This window comes from Bufo bufo, chromosome 1 (assembly GCF_905171765.1).
Source record: "Bufo bufo chromosome 1, aBufBuf1.1, whole genome shotgun sequence".
In the NCBI taxonomy this organism is placed as follows: Eukaryota; Metazoa; Chordata; class Amphibia; order Anura; family Bufonidae; genus Bufo; species Bufo bufo.
The window spans coordinates 97,320,142-97,339,864 of record NC_053389.1 but is presented as its reverse complement, the minus strand read 5'-3'; the positions used below and the strand labels follow the sequence as shown (position 1 = coordinate 97,339,864).

General features: G+C 47.9%; 1 protein-coding gene across 2 annotated transcripts; it reads right to left on the bottom strand.

The window, feature by feature from the left end:
- Nucleotides 1-12,021: 12,021 nt before the first annotated feature.
- Nucleotides 12,022-13,641, bottom strand: HES4 (hes family bHLH transcription factor 4). Of its 2 annotated transcripts, XM_040427075.1 has the most exons (4): nt 13,448-13,641; nt 13,241-13,336; nt 13,040-13,127; nt 12,022-12,844 (listed from the first exon to the last, which is right to left on the bottom strand). In XM_040427075.1, the coding sequence occupies exons 1-4, from the start codon at nt 13,553-13,555 to the stop codon at nt 12,288-12,290; spliced, it is 849 nt and encodes a 282-aa protein (XP_040283009.1). In that variant the 5' UTR covers nt 13,556-13,641; the 3' UTR covers nt 12,022-12,287. The 2 variants fall into 2 exon arrangements, with proteins under 2 accessions (XP_040283009.1, XP_040283001.1); XM_040427067.1 differs by having other exon boundaries at nt 13,241-13,641.
- Between the last annotated feature and the right edge of the window lie 6,082 nt (nt 13,642-19,723).

Genomic DNA, 19,723 nt, shown 5'->3' with positions numbered 1-19,723 from the left:
ACCTGTAAAGTTCGAGTAGAGTAGTGGAGGAATTCCGTTATGGATTCCGTTATAACAGAATTCGTAGACGGAATGCAAAACGGAAGCATTCCGCTTTGCATTCCGTCATATTAGAGGTCTATCGGCAGCATAACAGATCTGTCCTGGTTTCCGTTATGCAGGACGGAAAAAAAAGTCCTGCATAACGGAAACCAGACGGATCCATTATGATTGGTCATAGACATATTATGACGGATCAAAATGGAATGCCTCTTAAAGGCTTCTGTTTTGCATTCCGTAATAGAATTCCGTTATAACAGAATCTATAAGGGAATTCCTCCACTACCCGAACGCCGAACCTGTAAAGTTCAGGTTCGCTCATCCCTAGTCAGGAGTATAGAGGAAGCTTTATTCGCAGTAATCAATAGAGCTCTATTTCCAGGCCTGCTTCACAAGGAACACAGTGACTGTTCATGAGAATATGACATATACAGATTCATACAAATCAACCAGAGCTCTACAGGTGAAGAGGCCGCCCTGACGCTTGATTGACAGTAGTGGACGTCTCTGGCGGCCCTGACAATATTGCTCCGAGTGGCAGCGAGGTGCAGTGGCTCTGCTTCCACAGCTGGAGCAGCGACTGTTCATGTGGCATTACCCGGAAGTGTAAAACAGCGCGGAAGCAGAGCAGCGGCGCAGGCGTGAGATTGTCAGAGCTGGCTGAGATGTCTGCTCCTGTCGGTGAAGTGTCACGGGGGCGTCTCGCAGCTGTAGAACTGTGGCTGATCAGGTGAATACAGAAATATCCATCTATTCAGGGTCGGCTCCAGGCTCATGTGGGCCCTTAGGCGATAAAGTCTCAGTGGGGCCCCTTACACAGTGATAACTCTCTGAGTACAGATAATATAGTAGATATCACCTGCAGTGCTGATAATGTGCTAGTGTTACCTGCAGTCCTATGTAAAACCACAGATAACACTAGTGTAGATCATGTGGTAGTGGTACCTACATCCTTAGTGTGCCTCCCTGTGCCTCTCCCACGGACTCCATGCTGGCGGCGCTGCCTCCTTTTCCATCTTCTTCTTCTTGCCCCGCATAGAACGTCCTGATGCAGCTGAGTCAAGACAGAGGAACACTGTGGGCATGGTGATGGTGACACACACACAGGGACAGACACACACACACACACACTGTGACAGACACAGGGACACACACAGACACAGGGACGCACAAGGACAGACAGACACACACACAGGGACAGACACACACACATACATAGGGACAGACACAGGGACACAGACACAGGGACGCACAAGGACTGACAGGGACGGTCAAATACACACACACACAGACACAGGGACATACACACAGCTAGGCCTCACCACGTTCAGCCTGGCTCTTCTCCAGTCCATACAGGAACACCGCTCTCTGCTCCTCCAGCTTCTCCCCCACTGGTCACATGGGCGGATGACATCAGGAAGGTCCTTAAGCCCGGTAGGAAACTCCATCTACCCTGTTCTGAGTCCTGGGGCTGCCCACCTCAGCAGTGCATAGGGTGGCCACTGGCTTTACCCTAGAAAGCCGGACCTCACAGGCCACGCCCCAAACCACGCCCACGGCACCCCAAACCACGCCTCCAATGCACGTGAAGGTGGAAGGTGAGCTGGGGGCAGCCGATGTGCTTCTCTCCCCCTCAGTCAGCCACAGGGAGCCATATCTGCGGCTCTAGTGACTGACTGGGGGTGAGAGAAGCCTCGGTCAGTTGCTGCAGCTACTGAAAAGGAGAACATCCCTGTGTCTGTCCAGGCACTGAGCCGGACGGAGGACAGGGAGCCTGAAAACCGGACTGTCCGGCCACCCTAGCAGTGCACATGGCGAAAATTGTCTGCATTGCTGGGGTAAGCTGCCCTAGAATTCAGAACAGGCAGTTTAATGAAGACCAGGACACAGCTGCAGGAGTGAGCGGGCACAGTGGGCCCCCCAGGAGCAGTGGGCCCTGGCACTTGCCCGGGTGTGCCGGGTGCTGACACCGGCCCTGCATCTATTGTGGTCATGCACTGGTCAGCACAGGAGTTTGGGAGGAGATTTATCAAAACTGGTATAAAGTTAAACTGGCTTAGGCTACTTTCACACTAGCGCTTTTGCTGGATCCGGCAGTGTTCAGCAAAAACGCTTCCGTTACTGATTATACAACCATCTTCATCCGTTATGAACGGATCAGGTTGTATTATCTTTAACATAGCCAAGACGGATCCGTCATGAACTCTATTTAAAGTCAACGGGGGACGAATCCGTTTTCTATTGTGTCAGATTGTGTCAGAGTTAAACGGATTCGTCCCCATTGACTTGCATTGTGGGTCATGACGGATCCGTCTTGCTCCGCATCCTATGACGGAAAGAAGAACACAGCTTGCTGCGGTTTGCTCTCCGGTATGAGAACGCAACCAAATGCTCCAAAATGTATTCTATTCTGTTCAGTTACGTTTTGTCCCCACTGACAATGAATGGGGACAATTCCGGTATTGAGACCCTATGACGGATCTCAATGCCAGAAAATAGAAACGCTAGTGTGAAAGTAGCCTTAGTTGCCCATAGCAACCAGATTCCACCTTTCATTTTCCAAAAGAGCTCTGAAAAATTAAAAGTGGAATCTGATTGGTTGCTATAGACAACTAAGCCAGTTAAACTACCAGTTTTGATAAATCTCCCCTATGTCTTTTTATAACAGTGCTAGATAAGAGTCCAGGTGCAGGCCATGGCAGGACCAGTATAAAGCGTATGTACACTTGGTGGTGGGCTGGGAAAGTCGCCCTGGAAAAAAAACTAAAAGTAGCCCCATGTTGTAGACAGGTCTAAATTAACAGAAGGCGGGGCAACAGAAGTAGGTGGGGCCAGCATTATTGTAGTGCAGAACAAAATACCGCCCCAGCAGAACCAAATATCACAGTGCAGCACACAATACTGCCACCCCTGCAGCAATATTCAACTTTATCACCGTCCTGAAGACGTTGATACAGTTGAATTCAGGACACCTGCGGCTGCTGGCCAGGTGCATGAGTATCTGATGCTCCTAGCATTAATTAAGGCTAAGTCTACACGATGACATTTGTCGCGCAACCATTTTTATAATGGCAGTCTATGGTGTCACACTGCAACATGCAACATGCTGCGACTGCAACGCAACAGTCGCAGAAAATCCATTCGAGATGGATTTTTCTGCGACTGTCACGTCGCAGCATGTCGCATGTTGCAGTGCGACACCATAGACTGCCATTATAAAAATTGTCGCGCGACATTGATGCAACAAATGTCATCGTGTAGACCTAGCCTAATACTGAGAGCATCAGATCTTTATGTATCTGGCTGGTAACCGTGAAGAGGACTTGGGTGGCCCACTGGGAAATTTCCCTGTGGAGGTCTATGGCCTGTCTGCACATGACCATATTTTCAGTCCGCATCTGGTTTGCATTTTTTGCGGATCCATTCACTTCCACGGGGCTGCACATGGATGTCATTTGTGTGCTGTCTGCATCCTTGCGGCCGCGCCACCAATTAAAGAACATGGCTATTCTTGTCCATTTTGTGGACAAGAATAGACATTTCTACAATGGGGACCGTGAGAATTGCGGGAAGCACACGGACAGCAAAATAGATTTCTTCGTCTGCAGGAAGCTTGAGGGTACGACCACACGGTCAGGTTTCCTGATGCAGTTTTTGAAGCCTAAATATGGAGGGCATCATAAAAGGAGGGAAAGTATAAAGGACAGATACGACTTCTCTCTTATGATCCACCCCTGATATTGGCTTCCAAAACTGCATCAGGAAACCTGACCGTGCGGCCGTACCCTCAGCCTGCATATCTGCCAAGGAGAGATGCCATGTCAGGTTCTTCATAGACTACCTACCCCTCTGCCCACACACACTTACACAGGGCCTATGCACTATGATACTTATTAAAACTTGTTCTATCTTTTTGTGGAACGGACGGATCGCAGACCCCATTTACGTGAATGGGTCCGCGATCCGCATGCGGCTGCCCCACGGTTGGTGCCCGTGCATTGTGGACCGCAGCACGGGCCCGGCCAGCTCATGAAAGAGGCTACATGCATACGAACATTGTGTGTTTTGCAGTCCACAAATTGTGGATTGGCAAAACACGGATGGCGTCCGCAAAACGGACAATAATAGGACAGGTTATATTTTATTTGCGGACCACGGAACAGAGCAACAGTTGCGGACAGCACACGGAGTGCTGTCTGCATCTTTTGCGGCCCCATTGAAGTGACTGGGTCCGCATCTGAGCCGGCAAAAACTGCGGCTCGGATGCGGACCAAAACAACGCTTGTGTGCATGAAGCCTTAGGCTACATGCACACGACTGTATGTGTTTTGCGGTCCACAGAAAAAACGGATGATGTCCGTATGGCATCCTTTTTTTTGCGGATCCATTGTAACAATGCCTATCCTTGTCCGCAAAACGGACAAGAATAGGACATGTTCTATTTTTTTTTTGCGAGACTACGGAACGGACATACGGATGCAGACAGTGGAACGGACTCAGAAACAAAATACGTTCGTGTGCATGAGGCCTTAGGGTGTTGAATTTTCAGTTTTCCTGAATGACCATTTACCGCGTTCCTTTAATTGCGTATTTATGTGTCTTGGCTGATTTAAAAAAAAAAAAAAGGTCTTGCACACAGTAAAATTCAGTGAAATCCCGGAGGGGTAGGAGGAGGTGTGCGCCTGTGTGTGCTGTAGATAGGCCTGTGGTGGAGGAGGTCAGCCATGAATTATGTGAGAGTGTGTGTTTTATTAGGCAGACACCAGCTGCTGCTCCCACAGGAGAGGACCTCATGTCTGGGGAGGTCTCTGGTTACAAGCACGGGATGTATAGCCTTTCAAAGGCTGACTGTGCTTTCCTTCAGACGGATCTCGCAGCACATAGATGGGAAAGGCCGATCCAGGAGGAAGAAGGGGTAGTGTTACTGGAAGATCCCAAATATGCAACCCATTAACCTTGAGGGAAGGGAGCTGCATATTCAGGTGTGGATCTCATTAGCGGATGGAGGGTGGCATTTCTCTGAGGACGGGGAGATATTGGACCCGGAGGCCTCAGGGCTTGCATTAAAAGTGACATGTTGTAATAAAAAATCGTTTCCATCACCTTCCAGTTATATATATATATATATATATATATATATATATATATATAATGGCCATATGAGCGGTAACCCAGATCCCCATTGAAAATAGTGGGACACAGTTTTGCCTGTGTGAATTTACCTTTAAAGTCGCATGCACTCAACCCTTGGCTGTTTAGCGGTCCGCAAATTGCAGATCTGCAAAACATGGATACCGGCCGTGTGCATTCGGCATTTTGCGGAACTGAGCGGCCGGGCGGTAATAAAGCAGTCCTTTCCTTGTCCATAATGCTGACAATAATAGGACTAATTCCATTTTTTGCAGAACGGTCATACAAACATTGAGTTATTTCCATTTTTTGCAGCCCCATTGAAGTGAATGGTCCCACATATGGGCCGCAAAAAGTACGGAATGGGCGCGGAAAAAAAATACGTTTGTGTGCATGAGCCCCAAAGAGACTGTGTCACAAGAAAATGTTTCTGCTATTCAAAACCAGATAGCGGCACCTATCCTTTTTTTCTTTCTGACTTTTTTTCTTTCTGTCTGACTTATTTATTCTGTTTCCTGAACAGGATTACGGGGGCGGCCATCTTGCCTGAGCTGTTCTTAACAGCATTTAGAAAGCATTCAGAAAATTCCTTTACGGCAGCCCCATGGTCCATAGACACAATGGTCAGGCAGAGACCTCAGTGACTTCCATGGGAGAGTCTTCTAGGCATGCTCGGTGACCTGTGCAGAGGTCATGGTACAAGGAAAGAATAGATAAGATGTGGCAATCCCCTATTGTGAATGGTGGATCCCGTCTTATCTGTACACAGAGGTGATATCAGTACAGGCAGGATTAGAATGACAGATAAGCAGGTAACTGCAATAAAGTGATCTGTACAGATGAAGACGTGACGATGTACGTGAAGGAGCCGTGTTTGGTCCGTTTTTAGCTTCCTTATGTCATCCGTAATCCACAGACGTTGCTCAGTTGAAAATTAACACTTGCGCGTTTTACCGCGCCTTCGAACGCTCTGTAAAACGCATAACCGATGCAAACCAATGCTTCCCTATGGGACTGGTTCACATTTTTGCGTTTTACAGCGCGTTCGAACGCGCTGAAAAACGCCCGACGCATAAACAATAATACGCGCGTTGACTATGGACAAAAACGCGCGTTAAACGCGCATATCAAATACGCTCAGGTCTGAACTCAGTGTCATAGATGTGATTTTCACGGACCCATACACTTCAATGGGCATCTCCAAAAATTCTTAGAAAATATGTTAAACATAAAAATGTGATGTAAACGAATACAGGGAGTACAGAATTATTAGGCAAATGAGCATTTTGACCACATCATCCTCTTTATGCATGTTGTCTTACTCCAAGCTGTATAGGCTCGAAAGCCTACTACCAATTAAGCATATTAGGTGATGTGCATCTCTGTAATGGGAAGGGGTGTGGTCTAATGACATCAACACCCTATATTAGGTGTGCATAATTATTAGGCAACTTCCTTTCCTTTGGCAAAATGGGTCAAAAGAAGGACTTGACAGGCTCAGAAAAGTCAAAAATAGTGAGATATCTTGCAGAGGGATGCAGCACTCTTAAAATTGCAAAGCTTCTGAAGCGTGATCATCGAACAATCAAGCGTTTCATTCAAAATAGTCAACAGGGTCGCAAGAAGCGTGTGGAAAAACCAAGGCGCAAAATAACTGCCCATGAACTGAGAAAAGTCAAGCGTGCAGCTGCCAAGATGCCACTTGCCACCAGTTTGGCCATATTTCAGAGCTGCAACATCACTGGAGTGCCCAAAAGCACAAGGTGTGCAATACTCAGAGACATGGCCAAGGTAAGAAAGGCTGAAAGACGACCACCACTGAACAAGACACACAAGCTGAAATGTCAAGACTGGGCCAAGAAATATCTCAAGACTGATTTTTCTAAGGTTTTATGGACTGATGAAATGAGAGTGAGTCTTGATGGGCCAGATGGATGGGCCCGTGGCTGGATTGGTAAAGGGCAGAGAGCTCCAGTCCGACTCAGACGCCAGCAAGGTGGAGGTGGAGTACTGGTTTGGGCTGGTATCATCAAAGATGAGCTTGTGGGGCCTTTTCGGGTTGAGGATGGAGTCAAGCTCAACTCCCAGTCCTACTGCCAGTTTCTGGAAGACACCTTCTTCAAGCAGTGGTACAGGAAGAAGTCTGCATCCTTCAAGAAAAACATGATTTTCATGCAGGACAATGCTCCATCACACGCGTCCAAGTACTCCACAGCGTGGCTGGCAAGAAAGGGTATAAAAGAAGAAAATCTAATGACATGGCCTCCTTGTTCACCTGATCTGAACCCCATTGAGAACCTGTGGTCCATCACAAATGTGAGATTTACAAGGAGGGAAAACAGTACACCTCTCTGAACAGTGTCTGGGAGGCTGTGGTTGCTGCTGCACGCAATGTTGATGTTGAACAGATCAAAACACTGACAGAATCCATGGATGGCAGGCTTTTGAGTGTCCTTGCAAAGAAAGGTGGCTATATTGGTCACTGATTTGTTTTTGTTTTGTTTTTGAATGTCAGAAATGTATATTTGTGAATGTTGAGATGTTATATTGGTTTCACTGGTAAAAATAAATAATTGAAATGGGTATATATTTGTTTTTTGTTAAGTTGCCTAATAATTATGCACAGAAATAGTCACCTGCACACATAGATATCCCCCTAAAATAGCTAAAACTAAAAACAAACTAAAAACTACTTCCAAAAATATTCAGCTTTGATATTAATGAGTTTTTTGGGTTCATTGAGAACATGGTTGTTGTTCAATAATAAAATTAATCCTCAAAAATACAACTTGCCTAATAATTCTGCACTCCCTGTAGGTCATAGTCTGATGACACATTCCCTTTAAACCCCTCAAATGCAAATCTTGACGGAGGACCTCTACCTACAAAGTGCCATGTACACTACTGGCAGACAGGCATTTGGGCACCTCAGACAACCGGGCCAAGGTACAACTGTTACTTCTGTATGTCTTAAGCCTCATTCACACGTCAGTATCCATGAGAAGGTGGTCAGTGATGCATCCGTGAAGGATCTGTGTGTCCGTTTTTTTGCTGCCCATGTTGCATCCGTGTTTCACTGCACAGCTGAAAAATCATTTTCAAAGCATCTATTACTAATGATCCGTGAAACACAGATGGCATTCGTGTTGCATCTGTGGTTTTCACAGACCCATAGACTATAATAGACGTTATAGGTCCGTGAACACGGACAAAATAGAGCATTCTTCTGTGCCAAAAACACGGACCCAGGGACCGTGGTAAAACACTGATGTGTGACTACACACATTAAAATGAATGGGTACGTGTGCTGTCCGCAGAGAACACGTACAGAACACTGACGTGTGAATGAGGCTTTAAGGGTTCAGTTACACGGCGACATGTGCAAGACACAGAAAAGCAGCATGACACAAAAATATGTGCGCCTTGTCTGCAGCTTCCTGTTGTCTGACTATTTTAGAATGGAGATTTGGCTCTGAAAACACAGCCAAGTCGCAGGCGAGTCGTCTGCCATGTATGACTTACATTAAAGGGAACCTGTCACATTGAACATGGTGTCTGAGCTGCAGGCTGCATGTTATAGAGCAGGAGGAGCTGAGCAGATGGATACAAGTTTTTTTGGGAACAGATTCAGTTAGGGTACTTTCACACTTGCGTTTTTCTTTTCTGGCATAGATTTCCGTCAAAAGGGCTCAATGCCGGAAAAGAACTGATCAGTTTTATCCCCATGCATTCTGAATGGAGAGCAATCCGTTCAGGATGCATCAGGATGTCTTCAGTTCAGTCGTTTTGACTGATCAGGCAAAAGATAAAACCGCAGCATGCTACGGTTTTATCTCCGGCCAAAAAAACTGAAGACTTGCCTGAATGCATTCAAAATACCGGAATGCCGGATCTGCGCAGACCGAAAAAAAGGTTAAAAAAATAAATGCCGGATCAGTTTTTCCGGATGACACCAGAAAGACGGATTCAGCATTTTAATGCATTTTTCTAACTGATCAGGCATTTTTCAGACTGATCAGTCTTACAAATGCCATCGGTTGGCAAACGATTTGCCGGATCCGGCAGGAAGTTTTGGCGACACTCTGCCGCAAGTGTGAAAGTAGCCTTAAACAATCCCTGCTCATTCTGAGCTCTGAAGTCCAGGAGGCGGTCCTATCAGTGACTGACAGGTATCTCTGTATACACAGTCATAGAGGGCAGGCTGTCAGTCACTGAGCAGGGATTTAAATGTAGAAATTGAGTTCAGTTTCAGGTTTTAAAGTAGTTTTCCACTTTAAAAATAAATTACTAAAGTTATTCACGTGCAACTTTGCGAATAACTAACTTTGGCTTATCGAAACCCATACATTTTAAGGGTCCATTCACACGTCCGTAAGTGTTTTGCGGATTCGCAAAACACGGACACCTGCAATGTGCGATCCGCAATTTGCGGATCCGCACATCACAGACACTATAATAGAAAATGCCTTTTCTGGTCCGCAATTGCGGACAAGCATAGGACATGTTCTATTTTTTCCAGGAACTAAATTGCGGATCCCGAAAAAACGGATCCCGGAAATGTGGATTTGCATCCGTTCCATCCCCATTGAAAGTGAATGGGTCCGCAAATTGCAGAACGAATGCGGACCCAAATTACGGACGTGTGAATGGACCCGAATACAGTATGGAGACGGATCTCAGTGCAGTATTAATCCGAAGTTTTGAATGAAGCGACTTCGGATGTAATATCCAAAGCTGGCTTTGCTGATCTCTACTGCCAATGGGAACATTTTTGCTCACATTCAAAGGCTTAAACCCATGCAGGCAAACCCATACTTCTCACAGCTGAGAGTTTGCTACAGTTGTCTCCAATCTAATGTCTGCAAAGTGCTGCGGAATATAGTAGCGCTATATGAGTGCATAAAATAAATAAGTGTAGGCAATATTTTCAGAGCTACACAGTATATAAGTGCATAAAATAAAATAAAATAAATAAATAAGAAGAGAGAAATGGCCCCAATCAATGACTACAGCGATCTTGGAAAAGGTGACAAATACTGAAAAATGTTAGAAAGTTGCAGAAGTTTTCATTATAAAAGGAATTTGCTTTAGTCACACAAGACGTCTTAGGATACTTTCACACTGGCGTTTTGAATTCCGTTTGTGGGATCCGTTTCAGGGCTCTCACAAACGGTTAAAAATGGATCAGTTCAGCGCCCAATGCATTCTGAATAGATAAGGATCCGTTCAGAATGCATCAATTTGGCTGCGTTTGGTCTCCGTTGCGTTTTTTAGACGGCCACTAAAATGCAGCTTGCATCGTTTTGATGACAGTCTGACCATGTGGAGCCAAACGGATCCGTCCTGACTTACAATGTAAGTCGATGGGGACGGATCCGTTTTTTACTGACACAATATGGTGCCATTAAAAATGGATCCGTCCCCCATTGGCTTTCGATGTAATCCGTTTTGACTGACTTTTTTTATGAATAATGCAAACTGATCCGTTATTAAAGCATACAAGCGTTTGCATTATTCGTGCGGATCCGTCTGTGCAGATACAAGACGGATCCGCACCAAACGCAAGTAGCCTTACAAGTGATGTACACGAATAATCAGGAGTGCCATCCTGTCAACTGATCTGTCAATTATCTGGTTAATTTTCCACAGACCTCTAAGCTCCCTCTAGAGGAGAGGATAGGTAATGACAGGTCCTTCCCTTCATGCCAGCCACCTGCTGTGACCAGGTCTATCCATGTACTGTAAGCACACGGCACTAATACATCCTTCACATTACAATGTCAGAATAGTATTGGGCTCCATGCTGTATGAAGACAGAAAAATGGCAGGGAATTATCCAAGAGGTTTAATAACGATAGATGGATACATAGAAAAGAAAGATACTGTAGATAGATATGGAATACAGACCTAGGTATGAAATAGGATAGAGATGAGATATGGAATACAGACCTAGGTATGAAATAGGATAGAGATGAGAGATATGGAATACTGACCTAGGTATGAAATAAGATAGAGATGAGAGATATGGAATACTGACCTAGGTATGAAATAGATAATGAAGCAGAAAGCTGTGAAATATGGATTTTGCCCTGATTTATGAACTCAGTCACCATGAGCCAGAGACATTAGCAGCCGTCTGTCCTTTGCCAAGCTGTGTGCCCCTCAGGAATATTACGGACCCTTTGCTGATCACCCATAGTGGGGGGCATGTGAAGACCACCATACTCTATGCCATGTTGTATGCCCATCACCCTGGCCCCTCCTCCTGCTGTGCTCATGGATTGCGCTGGGCACATACAGATAATCAGTGTAGGTGGTGGAGGAGGGGGATGAGACCCCTCAGAGGCCCCCAGACCACCTCCACAGCATACGGAGCAATCGTGGCACAGCGTCAAGTGCAGCCAATGACTCCCAATGCTGTGTGGCAGAATGTGTGCTCCCCCATGGTGAATTCTTTTATGAGGCAGGACATTGCATTTACAGCCCATGAGTCTCAGGAGTGGAGGGTGGGCAACGCCCCCCCCCCCCCCCCCCCGCATAATAGATGAGACCCATTATACCTTGTAATTATCTGAGACCACAAAGGACTGACTTTTACACTTCTGGCTATTGTTCTTTTTTGGAGGGAATTAGCCTGATCCCTGCAATTCCTGAATGACAGGTCTCTTCAGGGTGAGCACTGCCCATTGGAGATGGCACAGATAGCTGGGCGATACTGATGGCATGTCCTACTGATCTGATAGGACAATGTCCCCCCCCCCCCCCCAAACATGCAAATATAGCTTCATGATATGGAAGTGCACGAGTACCCCAACCAGATGAAGCCAAGACCCCAAAAATCAAACACCAGGATACATTTTAAAGAGTTTATTTCATAAAACTCCTGCAAGTTTGGGAAGTTTTTGACACAAAAACACCACAAGAACTTTGGCATTACACATTATTTGTACCAATTGTACAAAACTTTTAAAAAAAAATTCTGTCTTATTACAAAATGGGTCATTTATACAAGATTTTCATCATAAAAAGTTCCTCCTATGTGGAAATAAATAGGTTAGATTGTCTCTAGGGCAAGGTCCCATACAACGGAACCAATCAATACAGTCTTATGGATGGCTTCACCAGGGTCTCCAGACAGACTCAGTGTCGGGTCCAGTGCTGACCCCCAGGGGGCTTACTGACTGAGACAAGTGGGGCATCTTGTGGCTGAAAGTGGTGAGTCCTTGCACTGGAGATGGGGCTTGAACTCCACCGCTGGATGTGACATTTCCATTGGCGTAGAGAGGGATAACAGGTCCAGGGCTGGAGGCATAAGCTGGGTTAGGGATAAGGAATGCAAATTGTCCATCAGTGGCTGGAACCAGCTGGAAACCTCCCTGGAAGACCTTAGGAGATACGGACTCGGCGGTGGTCATCTTGCAGGGCATGGGTACTGGAGCGGAGGAGACAGGTGCTGAGGGCAGCTGGACATGCATGGGTTGGCTGGATGGAGGTGGTTGTTGGTAATTCATGGCCACAATCTGGCCCAAGCAGCTGGAGAGATGACCAAGAAGACGTGTCCTGACCTCGGTGTTCACCCCTTCGCAGGTGGAGAGGAAGCGGGTGACTTCATTCATGCACTCATTGAATCCTGCCCTGTACTTTCCAAGGACTGAGGGATCTGCAGTCAGAGCAGCTATGGAGGAAAACAAGACATGAAGATTAGTCCTCTGCATCCCCATTAGATATGTACAGGCATGTACCCCCACCTCACTACTGTCTACTGGTGATCCCATAGCATCAGAGGCTCATAAGAACCACAAGCCCCAGCATCCCCACCACCAGCTCTATATTGGTCCCATATGATAACACAAGTCTGGAAGGTAAGTACCTGTCATCTGGACTCGCTGCAGGTTCCTCAGATGTTTGACGGTCATCTCCAAAATATCAGCCTTTTCCAACTTGGAGTGTCTAGAGCTCTGCAGGGAGACAAATAGGAATTGCATGAGAATCGGGCTCAGAAAAAGCAGCACAGAGGGATAAAGCAGGGCAGGAGAAGATGCTGAGCTCTAAGCCTACAGCTGTGACTTACATCTTTCTTCAGAGCATCCAGGATGAGAGTCTTGAGCTGGCCCAGGCTCTCATTGATGCGAGCTCTCCTGCGCTTCTCCATGATGGGCTTGGAGGACTGTAAAAATAAAGAGAACTGGTCAGTAACAGTCAGCTGCACAGGGGGGTCCCAAGCTTTTCTAGGTGGGGGCATCGATGGGCACATGGTGGGCATAGCATCCGTGGTTACCTTTCTGTGCTCGCTGGCACTCTTAGGTTTATCGGGGGTCTGGGCAGAGCTGGCCGGTGCCCCTGCAATAGGGGAGGCAGTGGGTTTCTCCATGCTATCAGCAGGCATGATCCTTCCAGCAGAGGGGGTGGTAATATCCGATTATCCGTGCGGCAGCCCTTTGAACACGGCCTGCTGACTGAGTCTGCCGGGCGCCGGCCAGCGCCTCTATATATACCCCGCCCGGCTGCTCCCCATTCGTGTGAAACCTTCTCTGCATTCTTTCCCACACTCGCCTCGGCCAATCAGCGCGCGAGTCTCGCCCACACGGCGCCGCCATTGGCCAGGACGCACCCTCCCTCCTGCCCCTCTTGTTGGACTTTCCACCCCCCCCCTCCTCCCCGCACCCGCAGGCTGCTAGTCACGCGTTTGGCTTAGACCAGGGATCAGGGCTGGCAATGGAGCAAAGCACAGGGCTGGGATGTGGCCGGGTCACAGGAGCCCGAGCAAGGCAGCCAGTGCTCCACACGCCCTCCTGTGTAAGCCAGAACTGCTGCAGAACCTCTTGCCAACCTGGATCCATCACATTCAATATTATTGTTACGGTGATGTCACTTCACAACCCAATTTCCTTCATTCTGGCAGCAGCCAGCAGAGCCCTCATCCTGATCACTAGTGCCTGCAATTCATGGATTTTAGAGGTTTTATCTAGAACAATACTATGTTTAAGGCCTCTTTCACACGACCGTATGGTTTCTTCAGTATTTTGAGGTCTGTTTTTCACTGATCCGTTGTTCCGGTTTTTGTTTCCGTTCCACTTTTCCGTATGGCATATACAGTATACAGTAATTACATAGATAAAATTGGGCTGGGCATAACATTTTCAATAGATGGTTCCGCGAAAACCTAACGGATACGGAAGACATATGGAATACATTCCGTATGTTTTCCGTTTTTTTTTGCGGACCCATTGACTTGAATGGAGCCACGGAACGTGATTTGCGGACAATAATAGGACATGTTCTATTTTTAAACGGAATGGAAAAACGGAAACAGAATGCATACGGAGTACATTCCGTCATTGAAATGAATGGTTCCGCATACGGACCTGTGAAAAAACGGAACAGAAACGGAATAAAAATACGTTCGTGTGCATGAGCCCTATATCTGATTATATTGTGTGATGGCGGCGCCTAGGCTTCCTACACGGAAATTCAGTGCGTATTTCTGCACCGAAAACCACGTGCGTTAGAGAGTGTTCACATGTGGCAGATTTTGTTGCAGAAAATTTGTTTCATTCCTCTGAATTGGGTTGTTTTGGCAGGAAGCGCATGGATTTCTACAAGCCTCATTCAGGTGAAAGGAATTGATTTTCATGGCAGAAAATCTGCCGCGTGTGTGGTTTTGCCGCAGATCTCACCCTTGCACAAAGAATTGATATGCTGTGGATTTCTAAATCTGCGCGGAACGAAAAAAACGTGTGTGATCCGCACCGTGTGCAGGTGGCCTTATTTAACTAGTGAAATTTACAGCAAGGCTTTTATTCAAACACTGAAACAAATCGGATTAGCGGGAAAACGTTTGTTCTGGGGCTCATGCACACAACCGTATGTATTTTACGGTCCTTACGGACACTTTTTTTTGCGGATCCATCGTAACAATGCCTTTCCGCAAAACAGACAAGAATAGTACATGTTCTGTTTTTTATGTGTGTTCTAGAATTAGGCTGTGCTCACATCTGAGGAGGCTCCGTCACAGATTGGCACGGCGTTGGTGTCTGCCATGTACCTGGCGCTGCTCGTTGGTCTGGGTCTTCCTATGAGGCAGCAGAACAATAGACATGAACAACACAGATGTGAACAGAGACTTCACACCGGCAGATTCAGTGCCAGTCCTAGATGTGGTATGTCACTCGGTGCTTGCTTAAAGGGGTTGTCCAAGTTAAATAGAAACTCGGGCAGCCACTGTAAGTGGTGTAAAATAACACCCCTTTTCTTCCCTGCACTGAGCTCCGCTCCTCCCAGCTGCTGTTTGTTTTCCTGGCTGCAGCGGTCGCGGTCAGTGACCGGCCACATAGTGACCTGTGTGTTCAGGACGTTACTTCTGCCGCCAGGAATATTATGTCAGCAGCGGGAAGACCGGAACGCTGCTGCAGAGAACTGCCTGAACGAATGGTCGGATCATTTGTGACCACCTGTTTATTCGGGGAGATGTGCCGCCAACAAATCATCATATTTATGCTGACATATGAGATACGATCAGCCGCTTTCTTCCGAACCGCGTTGTACATTTCAGGTTTGGTTCACACAGTTTTTTAGTAGCGGTTTTGATACAGGTTTTTCAGCCAAAGCCAGATGGGGATCCAGCAGGAAAGAGAAGTAGACGTCCTTCACCTATATTTCCAATTTCTTTTGAATCCACCTGCAGGAAAATCTGCCTCAAAACCTCCAAAAAACTCTGTGTGAACCTACCCTTAGCCACATAAAAGTAGCTTCAGCCGGCATCACCTTGATATATATTCCTATGCATACTTTACAGAATTTCTCATTTTTTAATATCCGGTAAAATCGGGGAGCTCAATGCCCGGGTGGTCCTGTACAGTTTTTTTTTTTTGGCATGCTGAAAGAATCATTCAGAAAAACCATATCGCCAAGCAGTGAATTCTCGGCAGATAGGAGGCCGGGCGGCCGTTGGATTGCGCTGTGTTAGGTTTGGCTCGCATGGATGTTTTTGAAATTGGGGAGACATTTAAGTTGAGCGAGAACTGGATCCTGCTATTGATGTTAGAGCTGAATCTTACCGGGCTGCTTACTGTAAACAGGGAGCCGTTCCTCGCTCGCGCTTCAATACAATGCCATTTTGAAAAAAGCCAATAACATTACAGAAAGTAAATATTTCCACTTGAAATCTTCTCATCGTTCACCTCGGCGGTAACGTGAGAGCCTTCTGTTTATTAGTGCTGGAGACAAAAAACATTTCTAGCCTTTTGTTTTTATAGGGACTGTTGCCGCCTTGTGCTGGGTCTGATGTTAGGTGAAACATTCCCACGCTGCAAACGTTTACTAAATGGATGTCATTACTCCAGATTGACTGACAATATCTCAAAATGCGCCCTTGTGTTCACAACACTCTTCTGCTGCTACTTGGAAAGCATGGATTTGCAACATTATGTGCGTTGCTGTGACATGAATCAAACCCTAGCATGAGTCACGGGGCATGAAATCCGTATCTGATCAATAATGAGCCCTCGAGGCGATCTGTGGCATCAGAGCGATCGGATTCGATCATGTAAAATGAGACGCCTGATGGCGAAATGCTGGTTGGGCTGAAAGCTGCGCCTCCTGATCCCTTATACACAGGCACGCTCAGCATGGCCGCTACCGCCAAAACCAATGGGTTCAAGTAACACTTTTACAATGTGTATGACCTGCTTTATATGAAAATTTGTCAGTACTATGGCAGTTCGTATGGGGTGCAGCTGTCAGTCAGTATTGCGGCAGCTCCGGTGGCGTACAGCTGTCAGTCAGTATTGCGGCAGCTCCGGTGGCGTACAGCTGTCAGTCAGTATTGCGGCAGCTCCGGTGGCGTACAGCTGTCAGTCACTATTGCGGCAGCTCCGGTGGCGTACAGCTGTCAGTCAGTATTGCGGCAGCTCCGGTGGCGTACAGCTGTCAGTCAGTATTGCGGCAGCGTACAGCTGTCAGTCAGTATTGCGGCAGCTCCGGTGGCGTACAGCTGTCAGTCAGTATTGCGGCAGCTCCGGTGGCGTACAGCTGTCAGTCAGTATTGCGGCAGCTCCGGTGGCGTACAGCTGTCAGTCAGTATTGCGGCAGCTCCGGTGGCGTAGAGCTGTCAGTCAGTATTGCGGCAGCTCCGGTGGCGTACAGCTGTCAGTCAGTATTGCGGCAGCTCCGGTGGCGTACAGCTGTCAGTCAGTATTGCGGCAGCTCCGGTGGCGTACAGCTGTCAGTCAGTATTGCGGCAGCTCCGGTGGCGTACAGCTGTCAGTATTGCGGCAGCTCCGGTGGCATACAGCTGTCAGTCAGTATTGCGGCAGCTCCGGTGGCGTACAGCTGTCAGTCAGTATTGCGGCAGCTCCGGTGGCGTACAGCTGTCGGTCAGTATTGCGGCAGCTCCGGTGGCGTACAGCTGTCAGTCAGTATTGCGGCAGCTCCGGTGGCGTACAGCTGTCAGTCAGTATTGCGGCAGCTCCGGTGGCGTACAGCTGTCAGTCAGTATTGCGGCAGCTCCGGTGGCGTACAGCTGTCAGTCAGTATTGCGGCAGATCCGGTGGCGTACAGCTGTCGGTCAGTATTGCGGCAGATCCGGTGGCGTACAGCTGTCGGTCAGTATTGCGGCAGCTCCGGTGGCGTACAGCTGTCGGTCAGTATTGCGGCAGCTCCGGTGGCGTACAGCTGTCGGTCAGTATTGCGGCAGCTCCGGTGGCGTACAGCTGTCGGTCAGTATTGCGGCAGATCCGGTGGCGTACAGCTGTCAGTCAGTATTGCGGCAGCTCCGGTGGCGTACAGCTGTCAGTCAGTATTGCGGCAGCTCTGGTGGCGTACAGCTGTCAGTCAGTATTGCGGCAGATCCGGTGGCGTACAGCTGTCAGTCAGTATTGCGGCAGCTCTGGTGGCGTACAGCTGTCAGTCAGTATTGCGGCAGCTCTGGTGGCGTACAGCTGTCTACCTCCACATGAAGCATGCCGACAGGCTGACGTGTAGCCTGCACCAGGCGTAACCTGCTGTGAGGGAGAACAGATTTCAGCAGACGTTGATTCTGATATCCGCCATTTACATCTCATTAGCGGAGCGACACCTTCAGCGGCATCAAGAACATTTACATATCATGGCGGTAATGTCATCTGTGTCACCTCATCTGCTCACTATCCGGGGTCAGCGAGCCTCATGGTGCTCCCCGCTGATGATGACACCACAACCATCAATAAAACCTATTACAATCTCATCTATTATAACTGTATATAGGATGCGCTATGGGACTACACGTCCAAGCATCCCCGCCCCGCGGGCACTGCTCATGGCACGCAGCGGCTCCTCACAGCCTGCAGCAGCCGGGCACGGAGCGTGTGTGGAGCCAGCTGTGTGCCGAGGGAGAAGGCAGCCGACAGCCACGCGCACAGGCTACGGCTGGCATTCCGGCAGCCAATCAGCTGCCGCCTGGCTTCACGCCTGCCGCTGATTGGCTGGAGTCGAAGGGACCTGTCAATCAAACTCAGCCGGGGTAAGGTTCCAGCAGCTGGGAGCGCTCCTGGACTGCAGCGGCCCCCTCCTCCTCCTCCCCCTCAGCCGTCACCAGGCCGCCCGGCCGCCTCAGCTCCCCCCTCCCCTGCCCCTGTCTGTACTCTGTATCACCCGGGAGCACGTGCCAAAGTGCTGCTGGCTTTCTGCAGAGTGCACAGGCAGCCGGCTCCGAGCCCAGCCTGGAAAGACGAACCACAAAGGGCGGGAGAGGAGAAGGGGGAGAAAAATAATAATATAAAAGCATGGGAAATCTCCTCCCCCTGCAGCTCGCGGCGCGCACATCACCTCACAGGGTAAACACAAGCTCCTCTGTCCCATGAAAGTCAATACAGACACTTTTTTTTTTCTTTTTTTCTTCTTTTTTTTTTTGCACGCACCAAGTATGTATTTTTCGTTCTAACTTGCGCCCTAGGGTGTTTAACTCGCTAACCTTTTGCCACTAGAAAGCGTTGTGAAAATACACACCCGGCGCAGCCACACATATAACATGTCGAGGAGCGAGTTTCACGGCGCCGAGATTTACACCCTTATGGGTGAACGACGCTTTTATTTTTTTTGAAACGGCGTACGCGGAGAGTTTGCAGCCGTTGGGACGATTTTGCTTGAGCATTGTTGTCCCACGTACGTCATTATCAGAAGAACCCCCTTTAGTCCATAAGTGTTTTTTTGCGGTCCGCAAACTGCTGGCCATGTGCATTCTGCATTTTGCTGGCGCTATGATAGAAATGCCTGTTCTTGTCCGTGATTGCGGTCAAGAATCAGACATGCTCTATCTTTATTTGCGGGACTACGGATACAGACAGCACACGGCATGACGTCCGCATATTTTGCGGCTCAGTTGAAATGAACGCGTCCGCATCCGTTTCATAATTTTGCAGAGCGGGTGTGGACCCATTCATTTCCATGGGGACTGCAAAAAAACGGAAATAACTGTGCATTCCATGTCCGTTTCACAAAAAAAAAAATAGACCATGTCCTATTCTTGTCCGTTTTGCAGACAAGGGCAGGCATTTTCACAATGGATCCGCAAAGAAAA

What these genes read in the sequence shown, in the direction of transcription:
- HES4 (XM_040427067.1), bottom strand. Translation starts at nt 13,555, where the DNA reads ATGCCTGCTGATAGCATGGAGAAACCCACTGCCTCCCCTATTGCAGGG. An exon ending in TGGATGCTCTGAAGAAAGAT is followed by an intron (nt 13,128 to 13,240) that starts GTAAGTCACAGC and finishes GTCTCCCTGCAG; the next exon opens with AGCTCTAGACACTCCAAGTT. An exon ending in GCAGCGAGTCCAGATGACAG is followed by an intron (nt 12,845 to 13,039) that starts GTACTTACCTTC and finishes TTTCCTCCATAG; the next exon opens with CTGCTCTGACTGCAGATCCC.